Source organism: Pungitius pungitius, chromosome 11 (assembly GCF_949316345.1).
Source record: "Pungitius pungitius chromosome 11, fPunPun2.1, whole genome shotgun sequence".
Lineage (NCBI taxonomy): Eukaryota > Metazoa > Chordata > Actinopteri > Perciformes > Gasterosteidae > Pungitius > Pungitius pungitius.
This window is the reverse complement of record NC_084910.1, coordinates 13,085,084-13,099,464: the sequence shown is the minus strand read 5'-3', so window position 1 is coordinate 13,099,464 and position 14,381 is coordinate 13,085,084. Positions and strand designations below refer to the sequence as shown.

Sequence of the window (14,381 nt, the reverse complement as noted above, 5' to 3'; positions counted from 1 at the left end):
CGCACTTCTATTTTCTCCTGGAAAATTTTGCGCGCTGACATTCTTTGGGAGTGCTGTTAAAAAAAAATAATGTTCTTGAAAACCAGAACTCTATGCAACTGTGCCTAGAATATGCTTTATGTGTGATTTTGACATGATATATTGCTGGCATGTCTGATCTGGTTTGACGTGCAACGTGTCTTGGCTGTTAAAAAGCAAACAAAAAAATAACTAACCATTGTGTGTCCCTGTGTGTATATATATATATATATATATATATATATATATATTGAATAATTTCGAGTGCACATACATCAATTGCAATGTAATCATCCTTTTACTCACAGGAATTATTCACTTAAAATAGACAAGTGTCAAGTGTTTAAACTAAACTTTTTCTAACTTTAACTCAAATTCACTTCACTAATGGAAATACACATAAACCAATGGCAAGTAAATTATATTTAGTCATGCATGAACAAATGTGATGTGAATATAAACCACCGTATGGGCTTGTAGGTGCAACGGTTTCCTCAATTGTATGTTTTAATTATTCATGGCATTTTATAAACTGTAAAAGGAGGCAGTGAAATGGTGGATTTTATCTTTTAATACAACGAAATATAATGGACCTAATGCAGAGTCATGGTGTCCTAAAACAACCATTAGAGTTAGGAATGTCCTTTTTGCAAATAAAAGATGCGCACACACACACACGCGCAGTAGCTGCCCTCACGCTGGGCATCCCTTTGGATTCTCAACTGTTTTCATATCAAACACTAAAAATACCCAAGTGACCGCCAAAAGAGAAATGTGCATATTCAGCTCTCACAGCAGTAAACTCGATGATGTCACCGCGTCCCGCGAAGGTGGAGGACGCCGGGAGCTCCATTGCTGGCTCATGTTGGACCTCCTTAAACAAATATAACTGATATTATCAGGTTTGTGACCCCTTAAATGTGATGCAATTCCAACTGTTTACCAAGCTTACTTTCAATGGACGTCTGTATATTTTAACTATTGGTCACGCAGCGGGCTACGTTTAGCATTACGTAACATTATTACCTCTGATATTTTCATTTTTAATTATATGTTCTCTACTTTTCACTCACTCAACTCAACCATCATCACTTTGGCAATTGCCACTGGTGGAATGTAGCTAACCTGCTAGCTAACTGTAAAGAACAGATTTTAGATCATGTAAATTGTATTGTTTACTTCAGGTTAACTTTTAAGGAGGTTATTTGACTTTTTACTTATTTTCATGTCTGGTTACTTTGCAGTTTTAGACGATTGAAATCAAGTACTTCTTCCTTTTGGTACTTTATGTGTATCATGATGGTAATACGTGTGTACTTTTACTTGAGTAAGATTTGGGTTTTAATAATATATTCCTGCTATTTTCCTTTCTAGTTAAAGATCTAAGATCCATCATACCTTTTGCCATGTTACTAACTACTGGCTAAATATTATTTTAGCTATTTCAACTACGTTTTTATCCAATACTTTTATCTTTGTTGCAAAATCGTCTTCACATGCTCTATTTAGGCGTTATTCTTGATTAAATCATGAATTCAATATGTTTTAAATAAGCCAAACTCGCTACTCCTCATAGGTTGCACAGACCCCGTGGCAACCGCTCATTAGCAAGTAGCCGAAGCCTCATCCCTGTCATAAACTTTAGTTCTAAAGGAAACTTTTTGAAGAAACAACAAACAAATGAGTAAGTCCTACCGTTTTATCAGCACTCTTGACTTCCCGTTAATTTTACACATTCAAGTCTGAAATATAGGCCTCTCGAACACAGTCCACACAGTGGTGAAGTAATAAATGTTAGATTTGGCTAGAGGTGTGTCTCGATAAGTCATTGGAAATAGTACATCTAGACCTCCAGTAGCATTCTGCACAGTCTCTGTAAACCCCCAACCGCCGAGGACCCTGCGGTCCCTGCAGTATTGGAGTCACGGTTTGATGAAGCCATTTTTATTGACGTCTTGGCAAACTGGAGCTGCAGGTCACTACTTTGTTTCCAAGGTAACAAGGGTTTTAAATTGGGCTTGGTCTTTTCTTTATAGTAATTGCAGTGTTGCCTTTCAAGGGACATGTGTCTTACAATGTCTTCATGTCCTCTGTGGTCAAATGCCCTTCGCATTTCATGCTAATCATTCCTCAGTTTGGCCTCCTAGAGAACAAACGGATTTCATTCAGGCCTTAAACACAGCAACATACTCTAAAGGAGGCAATATACATCACATCACAGCAAAACTATCATCCATTAAAGGTCAAAAATATTACCAGTAAAAATTGCATATACAAATATAATAAATCATGTTAAGGTCAATGTGCTGTGTGTGCTATAAAAAATGTCCCTGCAAGAGAAATAATACGGTTTTCATATGAAAGACAGACCATTTTATAAAGTTACCTTTGATTATACATTACCAAAGATGTATATTTACCAAATGGTAACGGTGACCTGTGCTTGTCGTGTGTTATAGACTTTAATCGCAGTCATGCATCCAAATCCTCTGAGCACCTCTACTCTACTATTGCTTTCTCTGTTACACATGCAGCCCCTATTCTAAGATCAAACCATACGGTTAATGCCTTTAAATATTCATGTTATCTATTACAGTGATTGATACCATTTGCTCTGCTCTTTAAGTGACATTATTAAATTATATTAGTGCATCTCTAGACTTTCCATCTTAATTAAAAAACATTTCACTTCTTAGTGATAATCCATCTTCAAATAAAGTCTGATTCAGGGGACGTGCAAAAACACGTGATGCAGTTGGACTAAGTGAGCACACTTACGCAAACCTACTCAGTACACTCACTACAGCTGGCTTCCCGACTCTATTAACATATCAGAGTTATTAATGTATGATTGACCTGTTTAAGTAATGGAAGTAATGGTTTACATCTATCATTCTCTATGCTTTGTGAATATATATATCATTTTCTTTCCCCCCCCCCTTTCATCATTACTCCCCTGTTCCGTCTCTCTGTCTTTCCCCTTGGTGCCCCCCCCCCCCCCCCCCCCCCCGCGACATAGCCTCTGTCTCTCTCTTTGCTGAGGTGGCTGTACCTGCTGTGACTTTGACAAAGTAGTCTCCATTCTCTTTCTCTCTCTGTGTGGATGCATTGCAAGGGGGCTCAAGAGTGTTTGCATTAGCTTCATTTTTAGCTTGCAGATGTTGAGCCTCTGTGTGTGTGTGTGTGTGTGTGTGTGTGTGAGAGGATACTGCGGCTACATCCACCGCTTATGTGTCACACTATACGCTCATTTCTTCTGTCTTCCTTTACTCCTCACTGTTCTCATCCCTCGCTCTACCTCCCTGTGCTCCTCTTCTTTCGCGCTCCATCCTCTTTCCCCCTCTCTTCTTCCCCCCACCCCTGCTGCTTGTCTCCTCCCTCTTTGTCCCCTCCCTCGTGCCCCCCCCCCCCCCGCCCCCTTTCTCATTGATAGTGAAGTATTTGTGACTAGAATACTGAGGAGCTAATCATTATTCCACGAGCAAAGCGCAGTGTTCGGGCAGAATGTCAATCCCCCCCCCCCCCCGCCCCCCCTCAGTCTTCCTCTCCCTCCCCTATTTTTTGCATGCTTTCCAAGCAATAGTTAACACAGGAGCCACATTGCAGCGATGTGTAATGCTTGAGTAAGGTTTACATTGGTGCGGTGGAAGGTGTTTGGAGTGTGTGTGTGTGTGTGTGTGTGTGTGTGTGTGTGTGTGTGATACGTAGTTGTTATGTAAAAGCACTTCACATCAATTTGTCAAGAGCAAAGTGGTGTGGGATGGAGATGAGAGAGAGACAGCTGTTAAATGCATATTTAGAGTCAGGAAGAAGAATAAAACAGTGACAGCATACTTGTAGTGGATCCTGGGAGACCTAAATCTCCAGTGATGTTGAGTTGTTTACCTAAATTGTATTTTGCACGTTGGATTATCAATATATAGTTTAAGCATAAAAGACCACGGCACAATGCGCAGGCAGTAGATCTCACGGAGCAGTTTCAGTGTCACCGACTCGTACTGAAAACCAAGAGAGGGGTAAATTAGACAACACCCCCCCACACACATTGGGATTGTGACGCGTGTGTCAGTGTGTGTGTGATGGAATGGGAGAGACAGCACATGAAGACTCCTCCTGACTTCCTAAAAACTGCAGCTGTGGGTCACAGCCAGGGGTATGAAAACCTCACAACCCTACACACACACACACACACACACGCACACGTACAAAGAGACAAATAAAGAATTTTGAATTTGTGAGTGGGACGGATGCAGGAACATTCATATCCAAATGTCCACTCAAACACATACACACACACACACACACACACACACACACACACACACACACACACACACACACACACACACACACACACACACACACACACACTTAGAAAAAAGAAGCCACGGCCTGAGGGAACCTCTGCTGTGACATGGCTGCAGTCTAATAGGCCGAAGCATGAGTGAGTAATAGGTGTTCCAGCACCGTCCGCCCACTAGACAGAGACATCTTGAGATGCACATTATTTTATGAGATGCAAAGCGAATAGGTGGAAACACAATGAAGCATTGAGCGTGTGTGTGTGTGTGTGTGTGTGTGTGTGTGTGTGTGGTGGCGGCGGGGGGGGAGTTGTTTGAGACCGAAGCAGAGGGGACAGCTCAGCATTGTCACATACTATATCTGCTTCACTGTTTGATTAGGGGACAGTTTAGTGGACGAACTAGAGTTGATGTATCCAAAGGCTCAAATCAGAGGCTGTTAGTCAATATGGGAGAAACAAATAAGCCCTTTCTTTACATCACATCACTGTGTGTTATCGGTTGAACTAGAGCAGCACGGATTAAATGTTAATGGGCACATGGCTGATTCAGATGTCATCTTGTTAATTTAACAACTAACAGCAATCTTGTGACAGAACATCTCTTTTAAAATCTGAACTTACAGATATCACTGCAGGCCAACGCAGTGTCTTCACTGGCAATTAAAGAGCCACCTTACTGCTCAGAGTGAGAAAAATCAATGATTCAACCCTCTGTGGTGAGTTTAATAACCTGGGAGGACATGAATTGCTAAAGGAGCATCGGGGCTGCGAGGAAGAAAAACATCTACATCGAAAGGGCTACATGGACACGACCAGGGTACCAGAGAGGAACAAAGGCCTCACGGGGCCACCACCCCGGTCTCGTTAGTGGGGGACGCGACATACAGGCAGTGACATCACACAGTGTCTCTGCAGACCGCTGTCTGCTCGCTGTGGGCTCACGCTGCTGTGGACTTGTGCCTTGTATGAGTGAAGGTTATAAATAGTGAGGAGGATGTCTGCTCCATTCAAGGGAGTCCCACCATCCACATGAAGAGTCCAGAGGGAGAAAGGATATTCAGCATGGTGTGACCCTACATTATTTGTGTTTGCCCAGTGGTAGAAAAATTATATAAAATGCATTCACTATGTCCAGTAAGGACCTTTTGTTGTGGAATATTTCAATAAGCTCGGTAGAAGAGAATGATTTGTCTAATAAAACGGAGTCTTGATGAATGATCAAAGTTGCAGAAAGTCCATTTATTGCTTGCAAGCAGGAGGTCAACTACACAGGCACGTATCACGGTGCTCTGTGGAGATGGCGTCTCCGAGCAGTGAAAATGCTGAGTTCTTATACACACACATGAAGGTCATTTCTAGTGGTATGCAGACACGAGAGCTACTAAAGCCTGAAACTCTAAACCACCTGTGAGATAACACAAATGAAAAGTTACAAATCAAGCAGGAAAAGAATCAAGGCAAAGATGGGAGTAACAGGGTTCCTTTGTTCGAGCATTCGGGTGAAGGCCAGTTTGACTATCCTCCTTCACATAGCTGCAAAAGGCAACTTTTGGGTCTCCCTTTTCTTCTCACATTGCTTCATTACAGACAATAATCAATCTTTTGGCATAAGATTATGTTATAACATATTTTACCATTACATTCCACTCTTTTGATTATTCTTTAATCACACATAATATTGCAAAAATATGTTTTTGTGAGACCAAGTCTCAGGTCGTTTAGCAAGCAAATATGAAACAAAAGGAATGAACACAGAAACATGAGAATATAAAAATGTCACTATGCGTATGTATCGAGGTCGTAAGTGTTGAGGTCGACCAGGGAGTCAGAGTCACTGTTGGGGTCATTGTCAGAGTCATGTCCAGAATATGGAATTAACACAAACAAAGTGACACTTGCAAATAAACACATGGTTACACGAGTTCCCCCCAGTCGTCTAAGGGGGCTCCATGGCCGTTGCCGTTCCATGATAAGGGAGAACCACTCTTTAGATAGCTGATTACAAATCACAAAAAGATGCTAAGATACAATGAAACTGAAGCAAGCAATAATATGAATGAAACCGTAATGACACAAACGACTACTGTGTCTATGTGGAGGGGTCCTGGTCGTGTTCTTCTTCTTGTGTTGGTCCGTAGGTGCACGTTGGTATGTGGAGTCTGCCAACCTTCTTTCTTGTGAGGCATCCGCGTTGTAGACAGTCAACACAGATCACAATGCACTGTGTGTCTGTCGGTCAACTGCCCGTTGTGAACCCGTCCGTGGTCACTGCAACGGTGGTGTCGGTTGATTGACACTTGTTGTGGGGGTAGGGTCGCTTGAGCCCACTGCTGGTACTGGATCTGGAACCTTCTTGCAATGGGATGCGTGGATCCAAGTTGCCCTTTCAGCTACTTTGACAGCTGTTTGGGTGACAAGGAGAATCTGGAACGGTCCCTGCCAGCGTCGTGCTTTCCAGTTCTTTCTTCTGAAGTCTTTCACCACCACAAAGTCACCAGGTTTCAGTTTGTGGAGTGGTCCTTCAGCTGGTTTCGGGAGGGCGGCTGCAACCTGTTGTCGTATGTTAGACAGAGCAGAAGAGAGTTGTGCACAATATGTTAACATTTCATGTTCACATAGCGCGGTTGAAGGGAGTGGTGCCGTCGGTGCCTCGGTTCCTACGTGAGGAGGAAAACCAAACAATATCTCGAAGGGACTCAGGTTGCTTCGTGTTCGTTTTCTCATACGCATGTACATCAACACTAGAGGCAGGGCTTTTGTCCAGGGCAGACCTGTGTCTGCACAGCACTTTGCCAATTTGGTTTTGAGTGTGCCATTTTCTCGTTCCACAGCCCCTCCACTGGCTGGATGGTATGCGCAGTGTGTTTTTAAATCAATACCTAGGTATGCACTTAATTCTGTAATGGCCTCGTTGACAAAATGAGAACCATTGTCGCTTGATATTTTAGCCGGAATGCCCCATCGAGGAATGATTTCAGAAATCAGGGCCTTGGCCACTGTTGCAGCGGTTTGTTTGCTTGATGGAAAAACCTCAACCCACTTGGAAAACATGTCTACCATCACCAGACAGTGTTTCTTACCTTCAGATGGAGATAACTCCACAAAATCCATCATAATGTGCTCAAAAGGGCGGGTTGGTGGTGGGTGTGCAGCCTGGCTGGACACGCCCACGGGCCTGCCTACATTGTGAGTAGAACAGGTGACACATGCAGAACAAAATTTTTGTGCATATGCTGTGAACCCTTTTGTAAACCACGTCTCATTAAGTGCACGTAACATTCCACCTTTTGACACATGGTCTAACCCATGAGTCAACTTAGCATAATGGGCAAAATAATGTCTAGGTAAACACGGCTTGCCCTCGGGTCCAGTCCAGAGGCCGTTGGTGTAAATACAGCCAGATATGGACCAAAGCCGTCTTTCATCAGGGGTGGAGAGTGACTGCATCGCTGTAAGAGAGGAGGGAACTGACACCTCAGAGCACATGAAAACAGCGGAAGCTGGGAGCGAGCGCAGAGCAGCAGCTTTTGCAGCCGAGTCTGCTCGAGCATTTCCCCGTGATACATCATCTGTATTAGACGTGTGGGCTGCACATTTACAGACAGCAATAGCTGTGGGTAGCAAGATGGATTCCAACAGTTCAGCAATGAGAGTGTGATGTAGGATGGGCTTACCGTCCGATTTAAGGAAATTCCTGTGTCTCCACAGTGCCCCAAAATCATGTACTACACCAAACGCATAGCGAGAGTCAGTGTGAACTGTGACTGTTTTACCCTTAGCCAGTTTACAGGCTTCGGTCAGAGCGATGAGCTCAGCTGCCTGGGCTGAGAGGTGACATGGCAGAGGACCTGAACACAGCACACCAGAGTCAGAAACAACAGCAAAACCAACACAATTTTCACCAGACTGAGGATCGCGAGAGGCGGATCCATCCACATACATTACCATGTCGCTGTTAGTTAGTGGAGTGTCCACTAGGTCAGGACGAGGAGTGCACTGAGCTTGGAGCTCAGCCAAACAGTTGTGGTCCTCCCCATCCCCAGGAATAGGAAGTAAGGATGCAGGGTTAAGGTTAGTACAACGTTTTATTGTGACATTCGGCATGTCGAGGAGACATGTGTGGTACCGTAAATAGCGAGCCGCAGAAAGGTGAGAGGATTTCTGTTCGAGGAGAATCAAAGAAACCGCGTGCGGAACGAGCAGAGTGAGTGGTGCGTAACCCACTATGTCACGTGAGGCAGTGAGCGCTCTTTCAGCCGCGGCCACAGCGCGCAAACATTGTGGCAGTCCTGCAGCGACAGGGTCGAGTTTTGCGGAGAAATACGCAACCGGGCGGAGTTTATCACCATGGGGTTGTAGCAGCACAGAAGTCATGCAGCCCTGTCTTTCATCTACTGTCTGAGTAAATGGCTTATTCGGATTCGGCAGTCCAAGAGTCGGAGGAGTTTGCAAAGCACATTTCATTTGTGTGAAGGCCGCAAGACCCTCTTCAGTCCAGATTATTTTGTCGTGTGCTGTAAGATTTTTTCCATGGATTAGGTTTGATAACGGTTGTTCCATTTGTGAGTAGTTTGGAATAAATGATCGACAGTATGAGCACATGCCCAAAAAGGACATCATTTGTTTTTTGGTGTTGGGTTTCGGTATTGATGCGATCGCGGCAATTCTTTTTGGGGAGAGGGTTTTTCCTTCTCCAGATATGTCATGACCTAGGAAACGCACATTTTGAGACACAAATTGCAATTTAGAAAGGCTGGCCTTGTGGCCTTCCTTCGCTAAATGTTTGAGTAGTTTAAGCGTGTCTGTCTGACACTGCGTCTGAGTAGGAGCTGCAATTAAACAGTCGTCAACATACTGCAGAAGTGCAGAGCCGGGAGAGAGCGTTAAGCTCTCCAAGCTTTCTCTGAGCGCATCATTGTAGATTGTGGGTGATTCGGTATAGCCTTGACACAAACGAGTGAAGGTGTATGGCTTACCGTTGAAGTTGAATGCAAACCAAAATTGACTGTCTTTGTCGACTGGCACGCTGAAAAAGGCATTTGACAGGTCAACAACAGAAAACCATTTAGCTTCAGGAGGAATCTGAGCTAGGATTGTGTAAGGATTAGGAACATTTGGTGCCCGTGCATGAACAGCCGCATTTACTGCTTTTAGGTCCTGCACGAAACGCCATTCTGTAGGCTTGCCAGCATCTCTGATTTTTTTTACTGGAAATATTGGCGTCCTGACCGGTGAGTCTGGACATGGAACTATCACTCCTGCCTCCAGGAGCGAATTGAATACAGGTGTGATACCGTCAATGGCCTCTTGTCGCAGGGGGTACTGGTGTTTGTGGGGGCGGAAGTCAGAACGTGGAGTGATGACGACCGGTTGGCAGTTGTTGATCAAGCCTACGTCATATTTGTGTGCCGCCCAGAGTGTCTGTGGAACAGAAGCAAGAGCGGGAGAAATCGATGTGGGATTTGTTAAAAATGTTTCAACTTTGTCGTTGTGCTCATAAAACACATAGACAGATCGACAAGCTGGTGTGAGAAGTACACAGTGAGTTCTGTGAAACCCTGTAGATGCGGAGCGCAGAACAAGCGGATCGATTGTCTCCTCCCAGTCAGTGAGAGATTCACACTGAGCCACAAATGGTCCCAAATCCCTCCATTGGTCAAGGCGTCCTTTAGACAGTGAGACATGGGGATAGGAGCCGGGAACTTGAAACAGCTCTTTCTGCGTGGAAGACAGAGAAATAGACACAGCAGATTTACAAGTTGACCAGTACAAAGTAGAACAGGCAATTGCATCATTGAGGGTCTCAAAATATGTCTCTTCAAAAGAGTCGTCTGGACCCTCTGACACATATGTCGTGCAATGCAGGTGTTCAGGGTTCATACGGTCTGCATGAGGAGAAACCCGTGCTTCACCAGCCTGGCTTAGCCTCCGAGCGTCATCGATCGGGATCCACCACTGATACACAAAAAGAGGATTAGAGGGAGCCTTTTGCATCATTTGGAGTGCGGCTCTACGCCTAACCACTTTAAGGCCGTCTGGAGATGACGTCAAACAAATACCATAGGTACACATCAAGTCTCTGCCCATCAGATTTACGGGACAAAGTGAAGAGAGTAAAAAAGAATGTTTTACTTTTATGTCAGGTTTTAGGTCAGTCTCGTCAGAGTGTACACTCGTCATAGGTGTAGTAAATTTTTCTGTCACAGTCAAACCTGAAGCCCCTTGAGAATATACATACCGTCCACTCATTTTTTGATTTGGAAAATGTTTTTTTTTAATTACTGAATGAGTAGCCCCGGAGTCTACTAAAAACGTCAATTCTTTCCCTTCCACAATTACTTTTGTAGTTGGCATATCTTTGTATGCATCTGATGAAAACATAGCATACGTGAGTGGTGGTGGTGTGGATGTATTCCGTTGCTGTTGCTCTAAGTGAGAAATGATGCTGAGCAAAACAGCATGTTGTTCTGCAGTGTGCGTGCGAGGAAGCAGATCTTCATTGCAGCATTGTGTGTGTGTGTTTATGTGGGTGTGCGTGCGAGGAAGCAGATCTTCATTGCAGCATTGTGTTTGTGTGTGTTGTCTTCTACTTTCCTGTTTTGGAGAGGCAGCAGTCGTCATCCCTTCACACGTGCAATCTCCCTCACACACACACCGTCAGTCTGAAGTGCCGAATTGTTGACCACCTCTGTCAGTCCCGGGGTGGCGCTGTCGCCCACGTGGCTGACGTGCCTGGTTAGAACGGTAGGGGCAGTCTTTGTACCAATGGTCTGTTTGTCCACAGAGGAAGCATTCGTCAGGCTGCATATCTCGTGGTGCTCCTCCTTGGAAACGCCCTCTTCTTCCACGATCCATTCCCCAGCCTCGTCCTCTCTGTTGGCCCCTCCCATAAGAATTTCCGGATGGGTGGGTGTCTCGTCCTCCTTCTGCACCCAGTGTCATCTGTTTTACGGCTTGGAGCATCGCGAGTTGGGCTCTCTCCCCAGTCTGCTTGCTGCGTTTGTCTTGACACATTTGATTTTCCACATACATTTTATAATTGTGCCGTGCATGTTTTACCACTTCTGTGAGCCTTGCATCTTCCAGACCCACGACAGAGTGTTCTGTGGCAGTTTTGACGTCGGGCAGAAGCCCGTTCATGAAGGCGTTCTTGAGATGTGTTTCCCACACGGTCATGTTGGTTAGGTCCGTGGGCTCCTCGAGGCCGCTGTGAATCTGAAAAGCAGCCACAAGACGCTGATAGTAAAATGTCACATCTTCGGCTTTACCTTGTTTTGTGCTGTTGATGAGTGCCATGTTGACAGCCGCTGGGAAGGCCGCAACCACAGCATCACAGATCGCTGTTATGAATGTTCTGTAGTTGAGGTTTGCCTCATTGCTCCAGTCGCGGTGCACTTGGTGGGAGTCGCAGCCGGCACCAGTGACCACTGCTCTGATTTTGCTGAAGTCACTTGGGCCCACATGTTTGACCAGCAGGCGGTGGACCTCAGCTCCGGTGGGCATGAATTCTTTGCAAAACGTCAGGAACTCTTTTCCAAAAGCCACACCATTTTTTATGTTGGGCAGATGGGAGGCAGCTTGTTGAATGTCCGTGGAGGTCCAGGGCCTGAATACGAGCCCAGGTAGTCCATCCTGTGGCCGTAGAACTTGAATCATGGGGGCTTGAATATAAGACCCATCCAGTTTACTGTCCATGGTGGTGTTAGGACTAAGAAAATCCACAATTCTTCCGGCTGTGCCCCTCCAGGAGGATGGGTCGTGGATTGACCATGCAGAGTCCGGGGTGGACTGGGCTGTGGGGTCAGCTTTGAATGGGTTGAGGGGTGAGCATGATTTGACGTCTGCACCTCCCTGGTCTCCCAGCCGGGTTTGACTGCGTGTTACAGGTCTGCCAACCGTTGGATTGGGGTTGTACGGTGGTGGTGATGATTGTTGTTGGACTGGAGGTGGTGCAGGAATTTGATAACACGTGTTCAGGAGAGGACCGCCTGCCCCTGTCAGGGATGGATACAATGGAGAAGACACACATGGATTATTCTGTGTTTCTATGTCAGGTTTTTCAGTTTTTAAACACGTCATTTTCTTCATCATTTGTTTTCTCTCCCTACATTCACATTCCATTTCCCATTGTGCCAGACATGTCTGGTTTTTCTCTATTATTTCTAAGTCTTTCACTTTGATTTTTTTACCACTTTTCAATTCTTTCAACCTTGCTTCCAAATCCCCTCTTAACATTTTAAGTTTAGCGGCACTCAACGAGCCGTTTTCTGGAAACCCAAACTCCTTTGTCCAGTATGGGAGACACTCTGTACATGTTTTCCCGTATTTCTGCTGCATCATTGCCACAATCGGACCCCACGGTTCCGTGTGTTTTGCGGACTGGCCACCCATCTTTTGCTGGTGTGGACCCTACCGGTTTACTTATTACAATACAGTCGTCACCGTAAGGCTTAGTTTCTTTATACAAGGAAAAACTTTTGCAAAAACCCCAGTCAAAACTCACGCTACGATATTGCCACGATCTTGTTCTAAAGGTAATTCAGTAAAACTCACGTTTGGTTGTCAATACCAGTGATATCGTTCTGCCTGTTTCCAGCGTAAAACTCACGCTACGATATTGCCACGGTCTTGTTCTAAAGGTAATTCAGTAGAACTCACGTATGGTTGTCAATACCAGTGATATCGTTTTACCTGCTTCAGCATAAAACTCACGTGTGCTACAGCCACGGTCTTATTCTACAGGTAGAATTCACGTTTGGTTGTCTATAACAACGGTCTTGTTTTACCCGGGTAGTCAATAGCGAGTGTTACGATCTCGGAGAATTTGTTCCGAGTGAAATCTCTATCGTGCACAGTCCTACTTCTTCTACTTGTAGTCTAGCGAGTGTTACGATCTCGGAGAATTTGTTCCGAGTGAAATCGCCATCGTACACAGTCCTATCTACCTTCGCATAAAATAATGCATCAGAAATATCCCGGAATCATGTACTCAAAATGAAATAAAAATAAAAATAATAAAAACAAAAACACCCAAATGTTAAAAAATAAATGTAGGCCTATATTCCCCAGACTACAACAACCACTTGATCAGTCATCCGTGTCCGCTATGTTCAACTCTTACTGTTACTTTATAATTGGAATTTCAACTTCTTACCCGAGTCTGTAGAAATTAATTCTTTTTCGCTGGATACACGTGACGTCAATCAGGACTCCTTCGGTTTCCGCCCGTCCTTTCTCTCTTGTCTAAGGAGGTATGAGGCAGGATCATCAGCTGGTGATCCTGGAAAAGGCCTTTTCTCCGGACGGTCCCCCGGAGCCTGACGGACAGTCAGTGAATCCTGTTCGTGACGCCAAATTGTTGTGGAATATTTCAATAAGCTCGGTAGAAGAGAATGATTTGTCTAATAAAACGGAGTCTTGATGAATGATCAAAGTTGCAGAAAGTCCATTTATTGCTTGCAAGCAGGAGGTCAACTACACAGGCACGTATCACGGTGCTCTGTGGAGATGGCGTCTCCGAGCAGTGAAAATGCTGAGTTCTTATACACACACATGAAGGTCATTTCTAGTGGTATGCAGACACGAGAGCTACTAAAGCCTGAAACTCTAAACCACCTGTGAGATAACACAAATGAAAAGTTACAAATCAAGCAGGAAAAGAATCAAGGCAAAGATGGGAGTAACAGGGTTCCTTTGTTCGAGCATTCGGGTGAAGGCCAGTTTGACTATCCTCCTTCACATAGCTGCAAAAGGCAACTTTTGGGTCTCCCTTTTCTTCTCACATTGCTTCATTACAGACAATAATCAATCTTTTGGCATAAGATTATGTTATAACATATTTTACCATTACACTTTCTACAATATTGTATGACAATTTTAAAAAGTAGTTTCCGTGTATATGGCTCTCAAGGTCTACATTTAAGTAAACCGCATCCCCCCTGATAGTCGCGGTCATATGCATGCATCCAAATCGTAAACGTCTTAATCTATAAAGTCTCTTGTAACTGTTGAATAAAAGTCGTAATGTAAAGACTGGATTTTCCCTTTGCATTAGAGCGTT

General features: G+C 44.5%; 1 protein-coding gene across 2 annotated transcripts; it reads right to left on the bottom strand.

Moving 5' to 3' along the window:
• Positions 1–5,539: 5,539 nt before the first annotated feature.
• On the bottom strand, positions 5,540–10,942 carry LOC119204553 (uncharacterized). 2 transcript variants are annotated; one of them, XM_062565603.1, is made up of 2 exons: positions 7,402–10,942; positions 5,540–6,871 (listed from the first exon to the last, which is right to left on the bottom strand). In XM_062565603.1, the coding sequence occupies exons 1-2, from the start codon at positions 10,940–10,942 to the stop codon at positions 6,843–6,845; spliced, it is 3,570 nt and encodes a 1,189-aa protein (XP_062421587.1). In that variant the 3' UTR covers positions 5,540–6,842. The 2 variants fall into 2 exon arrangements, with proteins under 2 accessions (XP_062421587.1, XP_062421588.1); XM_062565604.1 differs by having other exon boundaries at positions 8,267–10,942.
• Positions 10,943–14,381: the final 3,439 nt, after the last annotated feature.

What these genes read in the sequence shown, in the direction of transcription:
- LOC119204553 (XM_062565603.1), bottom strand. Translation starts at nt 10,942, where the DNA reads ATGACGACTGCTGCCTCTCCAAAACAGGAAAGTAGAAGACAACACACA. An exon ending in GGAGTTATCTCCATCTGAAG is followed by an intron (nt 6,872 to 7,401) that starts GTAAGAAACACT and finishes ATACGACAACAG; the next exon opens with GTTGCAGCCGCCCTCCCGAA.